Source organism: Zea mays, chromosome 6 (assembly GCF_902167145.1).
Source record: "Zea mays cultivar B73 chromosome 6, Zm-B73-REFERENCE-NAM-5.0, whole genome shotgun sequence".
Taxonomy (NCBI): Eukaryota; Viridiplantae; Streptophyta; class Magnoliopsida; order Poales; family Poaceae; genus Zea; species Zea mays.
The window spans coordinates 9,257,462-9,276,531 of record NC_050101.1 but is presented as its reverse complement, the minus strand read 5'-3'; the positions used below and the strand labels follow the sequence as shown (position 1 = coordinate 9,276,531).

General features: G+C 45.8%; 1 protein-coding gene and 1 pseudogene across 1 annotated transcript; both read left to right on the top strand.

Moving 5' to 3' along the window:
• Positions 1-10,944: 10,944 nt before the first annotated feature.
• On the top strand, positions 10,945-11,601 carry LOC100274662 (uncharacterized). The gene has a single exon (NM_001148985.3). The coding sequence runs from the start codon at positions 11,099-11,101 to the stop codon at positions 11,456-11,458; it is 360 nt and encodes a 119-aa protein (NP_001142457.2). The 5' UTR covers positions 10,945-11,098; the 3' UTR covers positions 11,459-11,601.
• Positions 11,602-12,326: 725 nt separating this feature from the next.
• The window catches only part of LOC103630842 (uncharacterized), an 86,416-nt pseudogene continuing 79,672 nt past the window's right edge, over positions 12,327-19,070 (top strand).

Below are 19,070 nucleotides of genomic sequence, written 5' to 3'. Positions count from 1 at the left end.
CGTCTTGTAAATATATTAAATTTTGGTGGACACGCTGGCTCGTTCCTTAATTTCGTCAAGTTTTGGACATGTGTACGTACGTACGTATATCTATATATCTATATATATCTCATGTATTTTTTAACCTTCGATAACATTATATTGCATTATATATAAGCTGTCCACGTCAGTATTCACTAGGATATCCTATTCGTACATCTAATTATATTTCATTCAAACTAGTTATTTCATTAATTAGCACGTTTATATATACTCATATCATTCACTTATACATACTCCGTTGTCGTCTATATCCAAGTGCTAAATCATCAGCAGGTCGTCGCTGACTGAAACAAAATATATTATGAATTATAATTTGTATCCGTCATTTTTCGGGGACGTACTGTTAGGGACTTGTTCTCAAATGCTATGAATTAAACATAAAATGTTAAATGTTAATGTCCTTCGTCCATGAAACATTATTCCCTTGAGGATAATGAGCCTTGGACGAAGGTTGATGAGAATATAATTACGAAGCTCAAGTCTTCGTAATAAAATTTCAATAGATTGTATAAGATAACATAAAATAAAGAGTATAAAAAGGGTAAATAAATCAAGACGAATCATATTATATTTACTTGATACATTAAATCATTGAATACAATAATACCTCTGCCTTGGCAAAGGTTGGTTCCCGAAAGATGCGATTGCAATTATCAGAATCCGTGAACAGTAAAGGAATATTGTTCACTATTTATAGGCACAGGACACAGCCTGTGAGGAATTACAATTATGCCCCTCATAAAAGTTTACAACATTGACTCAGACCTTTATGGACTAAGAGGTCATTCTATCTTTAAGTCGGTTTGTAATACCGAAGCTTCATGAAGAGAAAGCTTCGGCACTTGTTCTCACAAGCAGCTTCAGCCGAAAGCCGCTTCTTCCTTGAAGACCTTCGGCGACGAAGCATAGACCCAACAGTAGCCCCTTTCGCGGTGCTAGATCGTTTTTCGTAACGAGCTTGATCCGTGAAAAAAGTCTCTTAAGCTTCAGGGAGCCGAAGGTCCAAAAAACACCTTCCCTGAGCTCGTTGTCGAGAAACGATTCAATTTTCCAGCGCGTAGCGGCCCCACCCTGCAGAGTTACTGTTTGGTCTCTGCGGTCCACCACGCAGCGAGTGCGAGCGGGTGTCCGCCTGGTGTAAAAATCCTGGCACTTCGCCTTCTTACCTGCAGTACTATATAAACAGACGAGTAGGTGTGAAGTTACCACAACATTCATTGCTATTTGCACTGTTTTGCTGCCAAAATTTTTAACCATTGCCGAAGCTTGTCTCTCGGAATCGAACGAAACTCCAGTTTGAAGCCTGCTTCGTCAGAAGAAAAAACTTCGGAAGAAAAAAGTATTAAATTTCCACAAATTCATAATTAAATGGTCAGAGTGCGTTCTACCGCCAGGGTTGAGCGTGAGGGAAGCGAAACTGAAGCTTCGGAGACTGTTCCCATCTCCGAAGCCATGCAACGATCCGGGCTGGTGACTTCGGAAAAGATCCCTAGTGATGATGCAGAACAAGCAGAACAAGCAATCGCTGAAGCAGAAGAAGAAGATATTGAGGAAACTGATCCCGAAGATGATTATCGCATTGCCATGCCAAGCAAGCCCAGCCACTTGGACTTCGGGAAATCTACTGTTTCGAAGGATGATCTCTCCAAGATGGTAAAGTCGGGCTTTTTTAATGAAAATCAGAAGAAGCTATTACGCTTCGAGACTACCCCAAAGCCGGAGAAGGATGAAATTGTTATTTTCAAAAGCTTTCTAAAGGCTGGATTAAGATTCCCCCTACATGGGATTATTGCAGAGGTACTGAAGAGGTTCGGTATCTATTTTCACCAGCTGACCCCTAACGCTATCGTTAGGCTTAGTGTTTATATCTGGGCGCTCTGAAGCCAAGCAGTGGAGCCATTTGCGGACATCTTTTGCCGGGTTCACGAGCTGCATTATCAGACGAAGGCTAGAAAGGATGGATTGCACGACAATTTTGGTTGCTATAACTTCGCCTATCGGAAAACCACAAAGTTTCCTGTAATCAGCTACCGAAGCAAATGGGCAGCAGGCTGGAAGTTGGAGTGGTTCTATGTCAAGGTTGATGACGACAAGGAGAAGCTTGTGCAAAGTCCACTCGAACTAATCTTCGGAGAAACCCGACCTCGCTGCAACATGACACCCGAAGGTCCAACACAACAAGCAATGAATGAATTCAGAATTATTGCAGAGCATATCAGTACAAGGGACCTGGTTCAGGAGTTTTTGGCTTTCAAAGTTTTTCCCAGTTTGAAACAATGGGAAATGCCGAAGCTAAAGGGGGAGAAAAAAGAAGGTGAACTTGTACGTTTACCTTACCATTTCAAGTTTAAAAAGTACTTTAAAACACCTTGCCAAGAGTGGCTAGATACGATTGAAGTAATGTGCAATGAAATACTTGGCAATTATTCCAAAAAAGAAGATCAGTTGATGACCGCAGCCTTCGGCACCCGTCCGAAGCGAAGACTAAACCGAGTGCTGGACGCCCTGGGTTTCGAATACCCTGATTATGAAAATCTGAACAAAGGTGCCGGAGGCCAAAAAAGGAAAAGGATAACTGAAGCCTTAAATGAAGATGAAAAAGAACTACCAAAGAAGAAAATTCCGAAGAAGAGGAAAGCGTCTTCTCCAAAGCGAAAAATATCCGACGAAGAAGAAACCCCCGCATCACCCTCTGCCACTGATGTGGAGGAAATTTTGAAGGTAATGACTGAATCCCTGCCTGCGAAGCTAAGTCCTTTGAGGCCTCAACTGATAAAGTTTTTTCAGAAGGAAAAGGAGCCCGAAAAAATGAAGAAAACAACTAAAGTAAAGAGACAGATAATCATCGGTGTGACAGAGGTCATTGACAAGACTCCGCCAAGAGCTTCAGCTCAGAAGACACCAGCGGCTGAAGAAAGGACAGATATTGAAATCACACCTTCAGAGGTCGCAGCTGCCGAAGCTGCCTCAGTTGAAGATTTGAACCTGGAGAGCACAATTGAACATATTGACAAAATACTGCTAGACATGGCCACAGAAGAAGCCACCACTGCTGCCGAAGAGGCCACGGCCGCAGCGTCGGGGAAGGGAAAGGAAATTGCTGACGAAGCTTCAGAACACGAAGCCTTCATGTTCCAGAATTTAGTTGGAGAAAAACTGTCAAAAGCTGAAATAGAAGAGCTTAGGGAGTATGCCAAATCCTGCGGATACAAACCTGGAGCACTCCTCTTCGGAGGCATTGATGATGAAAAATTAGATTGTATTCGAGATCAAACTGGAGCCAAAGTTATCGGTACTCTGTCAAAGAGTATCGGTTTTCCGAAGCTAGAAACAGACATCAGCCGCTACTGACGACAACATATCGTTGGTAGTTTATTTTATTCTAATTTTAAGGTGAACTTCTTTTCCCTTAACTTTTATTGTTTTCGATAATGAAAACATGTCTAACGAAGGTTGTTTTCGTACAGAGCATGCTGTTGAGCAAAGCCTTGAAAATGCAGCAAGATTTTGAAGACAAGAAACACGAAGTTATAATTGAAAATTTAGAAAGCAAAATAAAGGAGCAAACAGCTGCTGTTGAGAAGAAGAACTTTGAGCTCCAAGCAACTGAAGGTTTATTGGCGGAGGCCGAAGCTAAAATAACAGAATTGAACACGAAGCTTCTCCGCCAATCTGAGCAGTTTGAGCAAGAAAAGCAAGATCTTAATGTAAAACTTGAAGCCGAAGCTCAACAAAATTCAGACTTGAAAAAACTATTGACGGGCCTTCAAGAAAAATGCTTGGAATTCAGCAACAAATGTATTCAACGATTAAGAAAAATTTTCCACTCAGTTGGAGCCAGCAGTGAGAAATTCACCCCTTCAGCTGAAGATTTACTGAAGACCTTCGAACATATTGGGGGTGAAATTGACGAGCTCGACGAAGTTATAGCTGGGCACGGTGACTTCTGTGCCTGGGTAGCTTCTCGGGGCACTGCTGCAGCTTTCCTAAAAGCTGCCTGCGATCACGGAAAGATTGTCAATAGGCCAAATTTCACTTTATCACCATCAATCCTAGATGACATTCCTGATCTCGCCCGAAGTATCTCCAATAGATTTATAAAAATGATATGGACAAAAGGTGGACGAGAAAAGGCTGGAGACGAAGCTCGGAGTCATCTTGAACCAGTAAGAAATTATACCTTGTGCTTACCTTTTCCTTCAAGCTCGATTTTGACTTACAACAATTTAATTCATGTAGGATGACGAAGCCGAAGCCGATGATTAAAAAATGACGCCGAAGCTGAAGCTCCTTGGAGATTAAATAGGAGTAGACTGTAGATAGACTTAAGAAACTTTTGAGATAACTTTTGTAAATGTAACTAAAACTTGTCTTTAATGAATTCTATGAGAAGTGCTTTGATGTGGACGAAATTTTCTTTTTTTGAGCCGAAGGCGTAAAAACACCTTCCCTTCTTTTCGTACGCAGCGAAGCATAGAAAACAACATTCCCCTTTCTTCCGAAGCTCTCCTTTTTGTACACAAAGCTCTTTCTTTCTTTTTTTTTCTTTTTTTTTTGCTGAAGCAACCACTTATGCCATGATAATGATTATCCTACATATGCCTGGATGAATGTTTATGAATGCAAATGATATGATGTAATGTGATGTGCAAATGAATGTCCAAAAACTTATCTGAAGCCATACTCATAGCCATTATTTCCTTAGAAACAATCACACCTCAGCTCTGCATTCCCTTAGGAACGACTTTGGAGCTTCTTCGCCTTTTACTTTTGGCGGAATCAGCGTTGACTTTTCGCTGTAAGCTCTGCATTCCCTTAATAACGACTTTGGAGCTTCTTCGCCTTTACTTTTGGCGGAATCAGCGTTGACTTTTCGCTGTAAGCTCTGCATTCCCTTAGGAGCGACTTTGGAGCTTCTTCACTTTTTACTTTTCGGCACTCGATGGTGCGTTCTCAGCTTTTACATTTACATTCCTTGGAGGATTTTGCTCTTATAGAACTAAAAAAGGAAATTACATATGATGGCCCCATTAAAAACCTTTCTCCCCCTTTAGAAAGGAAAAGGGTGCCATGAAAAAGAAAAAACAAAAATTACATCAAGTTACACATAATACCGCCGAAGCTCATCCGCATTCCAAGATCTAGGAATGTCGTTGCCGTCCATATCCTTCAATCTGTATGAACCGGGTCTTGACGAAGATGCTACTAAGAAAGGTCCATCCCATTTCAACTGCAACTTGCCCACTGTTTCCGGGTTGGCCACTCTCCGAAGCACCAAGTGTCCTGGCTCAATATTCTTTAGCCGAACCTTCCTATCTCGCCATTTGATTGTCTCGGCTTGATATTTATTGATATTCTCCACAGCTTGAAGCCTGATCCCTTCTAAAGCATCTTTTTCCACAGAATAAGCATCGTCATAACCTGATTCTGCCGAAGCTACTACTCTTATTGATCCAGTTTTAGCTTCCTCCGGAGTTATTGCTTCGTCACCGAATAATAACTTGAATGGAGTAAAGCCTGTAGACCTTGATGTTGTTGTGTTGTGGCTCCACACCACTTTGGTTAACTGATCTGGCCACTTTCCCCTAGGTTGGTTGAAGATTAACTTCATTATTCCTGTCATTATAATGCCATTGGCTCTTTCAACGAGCCCATTTGACTCCGGATGCCTGACTGATGCAAAATGGATCTTCGTATCAATTTGATCACAGAAATCTCTGAAAGCTTCGGAGTCGAACTGTGTTCCATTATCCACAGTGATGGCCTTTGGTACCCCGAAACGACAAACAATATTCTGCCAGAAAAACTTTTGAATGGTGGCCGAAGTTATTGTGGCTAAAGGCTTTGCCTCAATCCATTTGGAAAAATATTCCACAGCCACTACAACATATCTTAAGTTCCCTTGGGCCGGTGGTAATGGACCCAACAAGTCAAGACCCCACCTTTGCAATGGCCAGATGGGTTGTATGAGCTGTGTCAAGGACGAAGGTTGTTTTTGATCTCTTGCACATTTCTGACAACCTTCGCACTTTTGAACTAATTCCGCCGCATCCGAAGCTGCCTTCGGCCAATAAAACCCCTGACGGAAAACTTTTCCAAGTAACGACCTAGATCCAATGTGAGATCCACACAGGTCTGCATGTATTTCTTTCATCAACTCTATGCCTTCAGTTCTAGATAAACACTTGAGTAGCGGAGCACAAACTCCATGCTTGTACAACTCCCCTTCTATCATGACATATGGACGAGCTCTTGCCTCTATCCTCCTGTTATAAGTTTCGTCATCCGAAAGGAATTTACCCTGAAGGTAAGAGATGATCTCAGTTCTCCAATCTTCGCTATAAACAAGAGATATATTGAGGACTGCTCTTTCAAGAAGTTCCACCGAAGGTGCTTTTATTATTTCGAAGAACACATCCGAAGGTAAGGGCAGCCCCTGTGCTACTGACTTAGCTAGCAAATCAGCATGCTCATTTTGTCCTCGAGGGATATTTTTGACAGAAAATCCTTCGAAGGAAGCTTCAACTCTTCGAACCATATCCAGATATTTTTCAAGCTTCGGATCTTTAGCCTTGCAACTCTTGTCAATATGACCCGAAACAACCTGGGAATCAGTTTTAAGTATGGCCCTTCTGATTCCCATTGCTTTTAGCTTCCGAAGACCCAGAAGCAGGGCTTCGTACTCGGCAATGTTATTTGTGCAACTAAAATCAAGTTTTGCCGCATAGCAAGTTTTAACTTTGGAAGGTGAAACCAACACAGCAGCCGCTCCCGCTCCGAAGGTTCCCCAAGACCCATCGCAAAACACTGTCCACGCTTCGGCGTATTTATTTGTTTCTTCCTCCTGAGCCCCTGGCGTCCAGTCAGCAATGAAGTCTGCTAATGCCTGGGACTGAATCGAAGATCTATGAACATATTCAATACAAAATTCGTTGAGCTCTGCAGCCCATTTTCCAATCCTTCCAGTAGCTTCTCGGTTCCTCATAGTATCCTTCAAAGGTTGTGAAGAAGGAACAATTATGTTGTAAGCTTGAAAATAGTGTCGAAGCTTCCTGGATGCCATCAAAACAGCATATAACACCTTCTCTAATTCTGTGTAGTTTTTCTTTGATATACTAAGAACTTCAGATACAAAATACACTGGGACCTGCTTCCTGACTTGGCCATCAAGCTTCTCCTGGACAAGTGTTGCACTTACCGCTGAGTGCGAAGCTGCCACATATAATAACAAAGGAGCCCCTGGTGTAGGTGGAGTTAGTGTTGTTAGATTTATCAAATACTGTTTCAGCTCTTCAAAGGCCTTCTGCTGGATTGGTCCCCATTGAAAGACTTCGGCTGACTTCAGCACTTCGAAGAATGGTAAGTTTCTTTCTGCTGATCTGGATATGAATCTATTGAGAGATGCCAACCTTCCTGTCAATCTTTGAGCCCCCTTTTTTGTAGTTGGTGGCTCCATCCGAAGTATAGCTTCAATTTTACTTGGATTAGCTTCAATTCCCTTTGTTGAAACCAAGCATCCAAGAAATTTCCCCTTCTTTACTCCGAAGACGCATTTTTCCGGATTCAACTTTAAACCAGCTTGTCTGAAACTGGCGAAGGTCTCCTGCAAATTAGCAATATGATCCTCCTGTTTTGTGCTTTTTACAATGATGTCATCAACATAAGTTAGCACATTTCTGCCTATCTGAGACTGGAGAACCTTCGCAGTCATTCTGCTGAAACTTCCTCCAGCGTTTTTGAGCCCCTCAGGCATCCGAAGATAGCAATATGTGCCACTTGGAGTTATGAAACTAGTCTTCGGCTCATCTTCCTTCTTCATCCAGATTTGGTGGTAGCCTGAATAACAGTCTAACAGACTCATGAGCTCTGAAGAAGCTGCTGCATCAACTAAAGAGTCTATCCTTGGCAATGGGAATTCATCCTTCGGACAAGCCTTGTTAAGATCTGTAAAATCGATACACATTCGCCACTTGCCATTGGCCTTTTTTATCATAACAATGTTAGCTAGCCATTCTGGGTACTTTACTTCTCTGATAACTCCTGCACTGAGGAGTCTTTTGACTTCGTTACGAGCACCTTCGGCCTTATCATCTGACATTTTCCGAAGCCTCTGTTTTCTGGGTCTGAAGGATGGATCAACATTGAGCGAGTGCTCAATAACATCCCTATTAACTCCGCAGAGATCATTGGCTGACCATGCAAAAACATCTTTGTTGTTAAACAAAAACCTTATCAAGGTTTTCTCTTGTTCTTCGGATAATTGAGAGCCCAACAGCACCTTCTGCTCTGCTATGTCCTCACATAAGAGCATGGGCTTCGGCTGATCTGCTGAAGCTGCTTTCTCCCTTCTGAATTTGTATTGTTCACAAGCTTCAGCTCCATCTATGTTATGGATTGCTTTTGAGTCAGTCCAGTTTCCTTCGGCCCTTCTGGCAGCTTCCTGACTTCCATGAATAGCGATGGGTCCTTGATCCGAAGGTATCTTCATGCAGAGATAAGCAGGATGAAGAATTGCTTCGAAAGCATTGAGGGTGCCACGACCAATAATTGCATTGTAAGGGTATTCCATATCAACAATGTCAAACACAACTTGCTCAGTTCTAGTGTTGTTGATGAACCCGAAGGTCACTGGCATGGTGATCTTGCCTAGTGCTACAATCTGTCTTCCTCCGAAGCCACAGAGAGGATGTGTAGCATCATGAATCTTATCTTCTGGTTCTTGCATTTGTCTGAAGGCCTTAGCAAATATGATATCAGCTGCACTACCTGTGTCAACCAAGACATTATGGACCAGAAATCCTTTGATAACACAAGAGATAACCATGGCATCATTGTGTGGGTAATCCTTGAGCTGAAGGTCCTCTTGGGAGAAGGTAATAGGAATGTGAGACCATCTTGACTTGATGAAGGGTCCTTGCACCCCAACATGATGTACCCTTCTCTGTGCTTCTTTCTTCTGTTTCTTGTTGGCTGGCTCTGAGGACGAACCACCTGTAATCGGGAGCACCAGCTTCGGGTCCGAAGCAGCTCCAGCTTGATCATTGAACGAAGCCATCAGCTCAAAAAGTGGAAGTGAGTTCACCGAAGGTGGGCGCCAATGTTGGGGACTTGTTCTCAAATGCTATGAATTAAGAACAAGGCAACATAAAATGTTAAATGTTAATGTCCTTCGTCCATGAAACATTATTCCCTTGAGGATAATGAGCCTTGGACGAAGGTTGATGAGAATATAATTACGAAGCTCAAGTCTTCGTAATAAAATTTCAATAGATTGTATAAGATAACATAAAATAAAGAGTATAAAAAGGGTAAATAAATCATAGACGAATCATATTATATTTACTTGATACATTAAATCATTGAATACAATAATACCTCTGCCTTGGCAAAGGTTGGTTCCCGAAAGATGTGATTGCAATTATCAGAATCCGTGAACAGTAAAGGAATACTGTTCACTATTTATAGGCACAGGACACAGCCTGTGAGGAATTACAATTATGCCCCTCATAAAAGTTTACAACATTGACTCAGACCTTTATGGACTAAGAGGTCATTCTATCTTTAAGTCGGTTTGTAATACCGAAGCTTCATGAAGAGAAAGCTTCGGCACTTGTTCTCACAAGCAGCTTCAGCCGAAAGCCGCTTTTTCCTTGAAGACCTTCGGCGACGAAGCATAGACCCAATACGTACGTTCGATCTTGTGGTGATTAAAAATTCGATGGCCACCCCGTGGCGTTTCTTCTCATCCTGAAAGCAACTTGTGCGCTTTTGTTCCGTGCGCGGCGTGCTAGCTGCCTAGGACCCTGACCCCTGAGAGAGATAGTCCAAATTCTTTTTTATATTTATTTAGAATCGGAGTCGCTGAATGTAACACATGCATGTACCCAGTGGTCACCGAAACTTAGTTCAAAATTCAACGCAAAAAAACAAAAAACAGTAGACGTTCCAAAGAATTGGACCGGCCCAAACACGTCCTTCGGCTTCGGCCCAACGGGCCAGCCCAACTTCTCGCGGTACCGCTACTATTTCCTCCTGCTCCCTTTTTTTTCTCCCGTTGATCTCGTCGGCGACGGCGACACTACCACTACGACCTCCTAATAATAATTGCGTCTACAGTGCTCTCTTTAATTTCTGTTTATTTTTTTTGGAGACGTGGCTTGTGTTGGAGCATGCATGAGAAGGTCTGTGTATTTTTAAAGCACTTATTAATTAGTGTGCTGTTATATAGTGTGTGGTCTCTATGCTGTATACGCGCGTGCATGCTTGATATATCCTGGATTTTAAGCAAGACCAGAAGCAAGACATATGCTGCCTGTTTGGTACCTTCTGACTGATGACATCATGCAGCACCGGCGTGGCGTTGAAATGTATATCCATGCACCTGTTTAGTAGCCGTTGAAATGTATTACGGGACACGTAGAGATACTCCTATGCCCGAGCGGTCGAGCCGATGGATGGATGGATGGGAGGCGACACCACGTCGACGACGACGACGATGACAGGAGGCCAGGAGGTTCATGCACGCACGCACCGCCCCCAAAAGCCCGCGCTAGATGGGGACGCCAAAAGCAAAACCGGGTGCGGCCGGCTGCTGGTTTTAGCTCCGGTGGGTTTCGGTTTTGCCCTGGACCCCCGGCGGGCGGACGAGGAGGCTCTCTCGTCGTCTCGTCCTGCCGTTGGATCTCCTCCACGCAATCGCAACCCCACCGTCTGTACTGTAGCATGTGCAGTTGTGTGCATCGGCGGCATCACACACTCGTTGCTTGCCATCGCCCATCGCTACTACGGCCCATGTGTCACCGGCACCGCTCATGCGGATGCACTGCACGCGCCACTGCCCCCTCCCTGCTTCCTCGCTCGGCTCTCCTATAAAACTGTCCCCGGCCGGACCCGCAGGCGCGCAAACCCACTCACACACTGTGACGCTGCTGATGCGCCTCATCGTCCCCGTCCCCCCGGCAGAGCCCACCCACCCTCCACTCCAACCCACGCCGGCGAACCCAGCCAGCCGCCCACGTCGCCTCCCGGTCCCGGCTTAGACCAGACTCAGATTCAGATGCACCTGCTCGACGACCTCCGCCAAGACCGCGGCGGCGCGGCCGCCCACACCGGCAGCCGCAGTCGCAAGCCGCCCCCGCCCCTTGCCGCCGCCGCCGCCGCCGCCGCGGGGGTCCCGGCGGGCTCCTCCACCGCCGCCACCGCCACCCACCTGGGCCCGGAGGCGGCGGCGCTGCTGGCGTGCGTCACGGCCACGCTGCTGCTGCTTCCGCTGGTCCTGCCGCCCCTGCCGCCGCCGCCGCCGCTCCTCCTCCTCGTGCCCGTCGCCATCTTCGCCGTCCTGCTACTCCTCGTGCTCCTCCCCTCCGACGCCCGCGCCGCCGTCGCCACGCCCACCTCCTCCGCCTCCTACTTGTAGCAGTAGCTTATACGTCTTGTTGTACAGGGTACTGGTACCTAGCTAGCTGATCGAGTGAGTTGAGTGACAGAGTGAGTAGAGTGGATTTTGGTAGGCGTGCATGCAAAATGTAAATAAAACCAAACCCCAGCGCGGATTCTTCTCGACGAACCAGTCCATGGGGGACGATCTTGCTCTTGCTCCACGCTTGGGCCCGGGTTTTGCTTTCGCTCCAGCTCCACGGCGGCGGCGGTCAGATCCGTCTCTCAACGTAAGCTCGTGCCTGTACAGCAGCTAGCGTCCACCAGTCCAGACGCCGCCGCCGCCGCACGGATCTCTTGACAGTGGCTTGATGCACCTGCACCTGCCCAGGAAACGATGGATGGAACTGCTTCCTGAAGCTTCTTCACTTTCATCCAACGCAACTCTTGCCTCTGGCGCTCGGGACCGGCGACGAGCAATCACTATGGCCCTTTTCGTCTCCTGTTTCCATCGAAACGAAAAAGTTTACGGGGCTGGTTGCTGGGCCTTTTTGGCCCACGAGGCCACCACTGGCCACAGGATGAACATAGGTCTGAGGCCGATGTCAACAGCACAAGAGGTGTTATGGGCTGCTCTACGAGTTCATAGCAGGCCATACCCCCTCCGTCAACTAAAAGTTCGTTTCCTTTTTTTTAAACCTATTTTTTGACTTAATTTTTTTAATCTCTACTAACTATTAAGGGGACAGTGTAGACTGTCCCCGCCCTTGGATCAGGCGCACGCACACCCCGCCCACCCCTCGCCGCGATTCCCTCTCGCCCGTGGCGAATCCCCCGCCATCTGATCCGCCAACCGACCTCCCTCCCCGTACGAATCGCCGCCAGCAGCAGCATGCGTGTGAATATCTCGCCACCACCACCCGCTACGCTCGCTCTCAACAACCTTCGCCTCCATCGTCCAAGAACTCCTCCTCTCGTCTTGTGGGCTGCCGCAACCCCTCCTGCCTGTAGATCCACTCCACGGCGAACCTCCCCATGCCTCCACCGCCCCTTCCGTACCTCCTCCTCCTCGGGACACACAGCCAAACACCAAGCGATCAACTCGCTCGTCGTGGCAATCGCGCTGTACCTCCTCGCCGCGGACCTCACGGGGCTCGGCGACGGGGGCGGGGTCGTCTTCGTCACCGTGCTCCTGGTGCTCCTCGTGTCCCCCGCTGTCGTGCTCCTGGATCCAGTTCCATCCTATCACGTAGCTCTTCGGCAAGATCAGGAGAGGTTTGGTGCCTACGACTGCAGCAGTGAATGGTGTGATGAGGACTGGAAACCCCTTGGTATACTCTGACCACTTGTGGGCTAGCGCGTTCCTCGAGTTTGGTTTCAAGTCTGAGCCGCCCGCCGTCCAGCTTAAGGCGGTCGTGAGAGCACCTAGAGGGGGGGTGGTGAATAGGTGATCCTGTAAAAATCAATTACTTGTAGCCACAAAACTTGGTTAAAAGTTAGTGCAATAAGACCAAGTGGCTAAGGACCGAGCTTTTGTGAAACACAATGATCACAAAGAAAAACAACACAAAAGACACGGTGATTTATCCCGTGGTTCGGCCAAGTATAACACTTGCCTACTCCACATTGTGGCGTCCCAATGGACGAGGGTTGCACTCAACCCTTTTCAAGTGATCCAATGATCAACTTGAATACCACGGTGTTTTCCTTTCTTATACTTTCTCCCGTTTGCGAGGAATCTCCACAACTTGGAGCCTCTCGCCCTTACAATTGATGATCACAAAGAAGCACAGAAGTAAGGGAGGGGAGAGCAACACACACAAGACTCAAAACAAGAGCACAATCACGCACACAAAGCCACAACTTGAGCTCACAACACAACTCGAGGAGTTCTCTACTCAAATGGAGCTCAAGTCACTATCTCAAAGAATCGAATGCGCGAGAATGGAGTCTTGGTGCTTAGGAATGATCAAGGAATGCTTGAGTGACTCCTCCATGCGCCTAGGGGTCCCTTTTATAGCCCCAAGGCAGCTAGGAGCCGTTGGAACCCAACAAGGAAGGCAATTCTTGCCTTCTATCGGGTGGCGCACTTGACAGTCCGGTGCACCACCGGACAACCACTGTAGCATGCCCGGTGCGGATCTCCTTCCATTCCTGGCGCAGCCGACCGTTGGATCTTCGGGCTGGTTGGCTCACCGGACACTGTCCGGTGCACACCAGACAGTCCGGTGCCCCCTGCCGACCGTTGGAGCGGGCCACGCGTCGCCCGCGGATTTGGCGGCCGACCGTTGCGCTGGCGGCTGTTGGCTCATCGGACAGTCCGGTGCACCACCGGACAGTCCGGTGAATAATAGCCGTACGCCGCCAAAAACTCCCGAGAGCAGCCAGTTCGCTGGAGACCAGTCTGGCGCACCGGACACTATCTGGTGCACCACCGGACAGTCCGGTGTGCCAGACTGTGCTGAGTCTTGGCTGCTTCGAGCCAAGTTCTTCTCATCTTTTCTTTTCTTTGATTCTAGCACTTAGACAAATATATTAGTACACAAAAACCAATGTACTAAGTCTAGAATCATACCTTATTGTTGATTTGCACTTCATTCATCATTTGGCATACAATAACACTTAGAGAATATGTGTTGGCACTTAATCACCAAAACAATATAGACATGGCCCAAGGCACATTTCCCTTTTAATCTCTCCCTTTTTGGTGATTTATGCCAACATATCAAAAAGCAACAAATAGAAGCGCAACATCAATGCAATTTAGAACAAAAATAGTATTTGACAAGATTTGATATATTTGGATCGTTCTTTGCCACCGCTTGGTTTGTTTTTGCAAATCAAATTCATTTTCCTCTCTCTAAGTCAAACACCCTTGTTTGGGCACAAAGAGGGATATTCCAAGAGAAATAGAGCCAAAAACTCCCCCTTTCTCCCATAATCAAACATTCTCCCCACAAGAGACCAAATTTTGACAATAAGAATATTTTGACAAATCAAAAGTTCTAACTCTATTATTTTCAAAGGTTCACAAGGTAGCTGATCCAGCTTTGGCCTTAATTTCTCCCCCTTTAGCATTGTAAAGCCCAAAATTGGTAGAAAAAATGACAATAATGAAATAAAATAAATAAATTTAAGATTGTGCTTTAGAGATTTTTAAAACCTTTTTGGATTTCTCATGCTTTTGAATGCTCAATTAAAAGGAATTAAGCTAGCCAAATAACAAAATAAAAAGATATCAAATTATGCATCATGTTGGAGTTTGTTTGTGCATTAAATAATAGTAACAATAAATTTAATAAAATATAATAACATTTGAGATGTGGATTGAACCTCACATTGAAATTAGGATTTAAAATATAGAAGGAATGAAAGAAATATTATACAATACAAAATAGATTTATAAATAAATAACTTCACCACATTTTGGTATGATCAAATTAAATAGTCAGTCTCAGTACAGATGTGCTAACAAATGTGAATTCAAAAATTTGAAATTTACAAATAAGGATGGAAAATGAAACAAAAAATGAGAAAAAGAAAAGGAGAAAAACAAACCTAACCTAAATGGGCCATGGCGACCTATTTTGGCCCATGCTGTCTTCTTTTCGCATGGCCTGTCCACTGGGTCAATGACCAACCTGCCCCACCAGTCAGCCAAGGCGTGTACCGCCCGATCACCTGCACACATCGGTCACTGTGGCGTGGGCCCATTCGTCAGTCCCTCAAGAAGCCGGACCCGCGACACACTCATCTCGCGGCCATTCGGGACCCACTTGACAGTTGTTTCCTCCCCAACGGAACGCGAACCTGGCGGGCGAAATCCCCTCCCTGCGTCGAGTTCCGTTTGTTCAAATCGCGAGATGTCCGCGGGATTTTCTTCATCAGGAGTATAAATCCTTGTCTCCCTAGTCCCTTGGCCACCATTGACGAACCGAGAGCCACGACCGCCATGGCCGCTGAGAGGGAAGAAGAAAGGGAGGCTACCGCGGTCAATCCTCGCAGTTGTTGGCGTTGAGTATTCACTGGGAGCTCGGGAATGATGGTCGGGGTATTCCGACCACTCCCATAGCATTCCCATGCGGTGTGGTGGTTGGGAGTCGTCGCAATGGCTCGTTGGCGCACGGTGCCCGCCGCCAAACTACACGTTGACGAAGACCACCTTCTCTGTGCCATTACCCTAGGGTATGGATTGCCCTGGGATGTTCACGCGTGTCGGTATGACATGTGAAGATCAACGACGTTGATAACCGCTAGCTTGTAATGGGGAATTTCTCGTCGTTGTTGGATTGGACCGAGCCGCCGCGAGGCATTTGGGCAAGCTCCAACCACAACTTCAATGGCCGGTAAGTTGGCTACTAACCTGCTCATCATGTCGTCGTCAAATCATGTAGCGGATTCGCTTAGTTCTAGGCCACTAGGTTGGCTCAGTACCGTGCTCCGGCGGGGCATAGTGGCCGAACAATGAGCGCTGCCGTAGTTTGGGTCGGCTGAGTAGCTGGGAAAGGAGATGTGCCCGGTGCCATTGGATCTCGGAGGGATGGCTCGGATTTGAATGTATGGGCACCGGTTCTGTGGGTGGATCTGTGCCGTTGGGTCCGAATGAGCGGACGAGATTAGAACTCAGTCGTGTAAAACCCGGGCTATTGGATCTAGATCCGAGGGCCCCTATGGCGTACCGGTTCGCAATCACGCCGATCTAATCTGAGCCACTAAAATTTGATCGGTTGGCTCACAACAGAAGTTACCCTTTCGTCCTGGTAAAATTGTTAAATAAACCCTCAGGTTTTTATTATTCAACCCGCAGTCCCCGCGGGAGTAGTCTGAGTCTGGTAGACTTTTGTAAGTTTAACCCCGGGCTTCTCTGAATTAGTGTGCTTAGTCCAGTGACTTAAGAAAATAGGAAAAACAATATAGAAAATACTTTTCTAGTACAAAAATAATTCTAGAACTTGTGTAATTCCTAGAAAATCCATTTTTGCTCCGAATTGAGTCATTCCATTGGCAATAATTTTTTATTAATATTTTATATCAACCAGTAACACATTTTAGCCATGAAACTTGAATTAAAATTATTCATTTGGATTAATCTATTCTAAGCACTAAATAATTTTGGAAATTCATAACTTAATAAACGTAACTCCGAATTTTGCGATTCTTGTTCCTACGATCTTGTTACGACACGTAGATTATTATTATACAATTTATTCTTATGTTTGGTGTGATGTTAATTTTGCCTATACCATGTTTGTCTGTATTGCTACGTTTAGCAGTGAGGACACGTGTCACAGAAAAGCAAGTTGGTACCTGGAATCTCAAGTCCCAGGCAAGTTGTGCCCTTGATCACTTCTTTTTACCTACTCATGTTCTGATTAATCATAATGATCTGCATAGGTTAATTTTGATGGGACCCAATAGGTTACCCTAGTTTGTCTATCTTTATACCATGTTTACCACTGAACTTTTTGGGTAGTACTTGCTAGTGCTTTATGTGGTTTTGGGTATGAAGATACATTGTTCATGGTTATACTTTTATTATCTGTTTATTATCACTGTTCATGATAAGATCATTATGTTAATTGGAACATGGAGCGACCACCCGGGAAAACAGTGCTACCACAAGGGTTTATGGACGCCCTTGGCTGATTAATTAGGAAAGCTAGTGGAGGACTACCTTACCCGAAAGGGGCAAGGGCAGTAAGGGAGTGGTCAGTGTAGGGAGGTCCTTGGTTGATTTTGCTGCGATGGCGGTCAAGCAAGAACCCTGCATTGGAGCTTCCTATAAACTGTAGCGGGTTTTCTGAAGCTAGTGGAACTTTGTAAAGGCCTCATAGTGTTACCCTGCCTCGCCTCCTCGGTAGAGGTGTATGGGAAGTCGCGATCCCTTGGCAGATGGGTAACATGACTTGTGGGTAAAGATGCGCAACCTCTGCAGAGTGTAAAACTGGTATACTAGCCGTGCTCACGGTCATGAGCAGCTCGGACCCTCACATGATTAAATTATGGAACCTAAACTCAATTTGTCATATGCGTTGCATCGCAGGTGAGGTTGTTACTTTTGTTCTACTACTTAATTGGGTTGGTATTTACTTATACTTAGTAATTGCTAATAAAATTTTGACCAACATTAAAAGCAATGCTCAGCTTCAACCGTCCTCTTTGGTAAGCCTTACACTTCACGTGAGCTCCCACCTTTGGCGAGTTCATGCACATTATTCCCCACAACTTGTTGAGCGATGAACATATGTGAGCTCACTCTTGCTGTCTCACACCCCCCACAGGTCAAGAACAGGTACCGCAGGATGAGGCGCATGGAGGATGCTGTGACGAGTTCGTGAGAGGTCTAGATCGTCGTCTCCCAGTCAATTTTGGTTGCTGGACCGTTGTCTCCTTATAATGTAAATATATATTTATTTATTTTGTACAGAACTCTGATTATATAGTAAAGATGTGACATTCGATCCTGTGCCATGATTCATCATATGTGTGAGACTTGGTCCCAGCACACCTGGTGATTATGTTCGCGCCCGGGTCTTGGTGCCCCTAAAATCCGGGTGTGACAGAAGTGGTATCAGAGGAATGTTGACTGTAGGACGGAACCTAGATAGAACTGGACAACCAATATTTACTTACCTCTACTACTCTGATTCTTTTCTAAACTTCCCTTAATCTTTTCTCATCTAATTCCGCTTACTCTGATTATTCTTATCTTTTCTTTCTAAAGACAAACTTGGATTTCACACTTTGAAATCTGATAGTCGCCTAGAGGGGGGTGAATAGGGCGAAACTGAAATTTACAAATATAAACACAACTACAAGCCGAGTTAGCGTTAGAAATAATAATAAGTCCGAGAGAGAGGGCGCAAAACAAATCGCAAGCAAATGAAGAGTGTGACACGCGGATTTGTTTTACCGAGGTTCGGTTCTCGCAAACCTACTCCCCGTTGAGGAGGCCACAAAGGTCGGGTCTCTTTCAACCCTTCCCTCTCTCAAACGGTCCCTTGGACCGAGTGAGCTTCTCTTCTCAAATCACTTGGGAATCAAACTTCCCGCAAGGACCACCACACAATTGGTGTCTCTTGCCTCAATTACAAGTGAGTGTTTGATCACAAGAAAGAATGCCAAAGAAAAGAAGCGATCCAAGCGCAAGAGCTCAAATGAACACTACAAATCACTCTCTCTAGTCACTAAGGCTTTGTGTGGAGTTGGGAGAGGATTTGATCTCTTTTGGTGTGCTTTGCAATGAATGCTAGCTCTTGTATAGTGGTTGGAAGCTGAAAAACTTGGATGCCATGAATGGTGGGGTGGTTGGGGTATTTATAGCCCCAACCACCAAACATGACCGTTGGTGGAGGCTGTCTGTCGTATGGTGCACCGGACAGTCCGGTGCACACCGGACATGTCCGGTGCGCCAGCCACGTCACCAATGCCGTTGGATTCCGACCGTTGGAGCTTCTGTCTTCTGGGCCCGCCTGGATGTCCGGTGCACACCGGACATGTACTGTTCAATGTCCGGTCCGCCAGTATGGGCGTGCTTGACTTCTGCGCGCTTCTGGCGCGCATTGAATGCGCCTGCAGGTGACCGTTGGCGCGAAGTAGCCGTTGCTCTGCTGGTTCACCGGACAGTCCGGTGTACACCGGACATGTCCGGT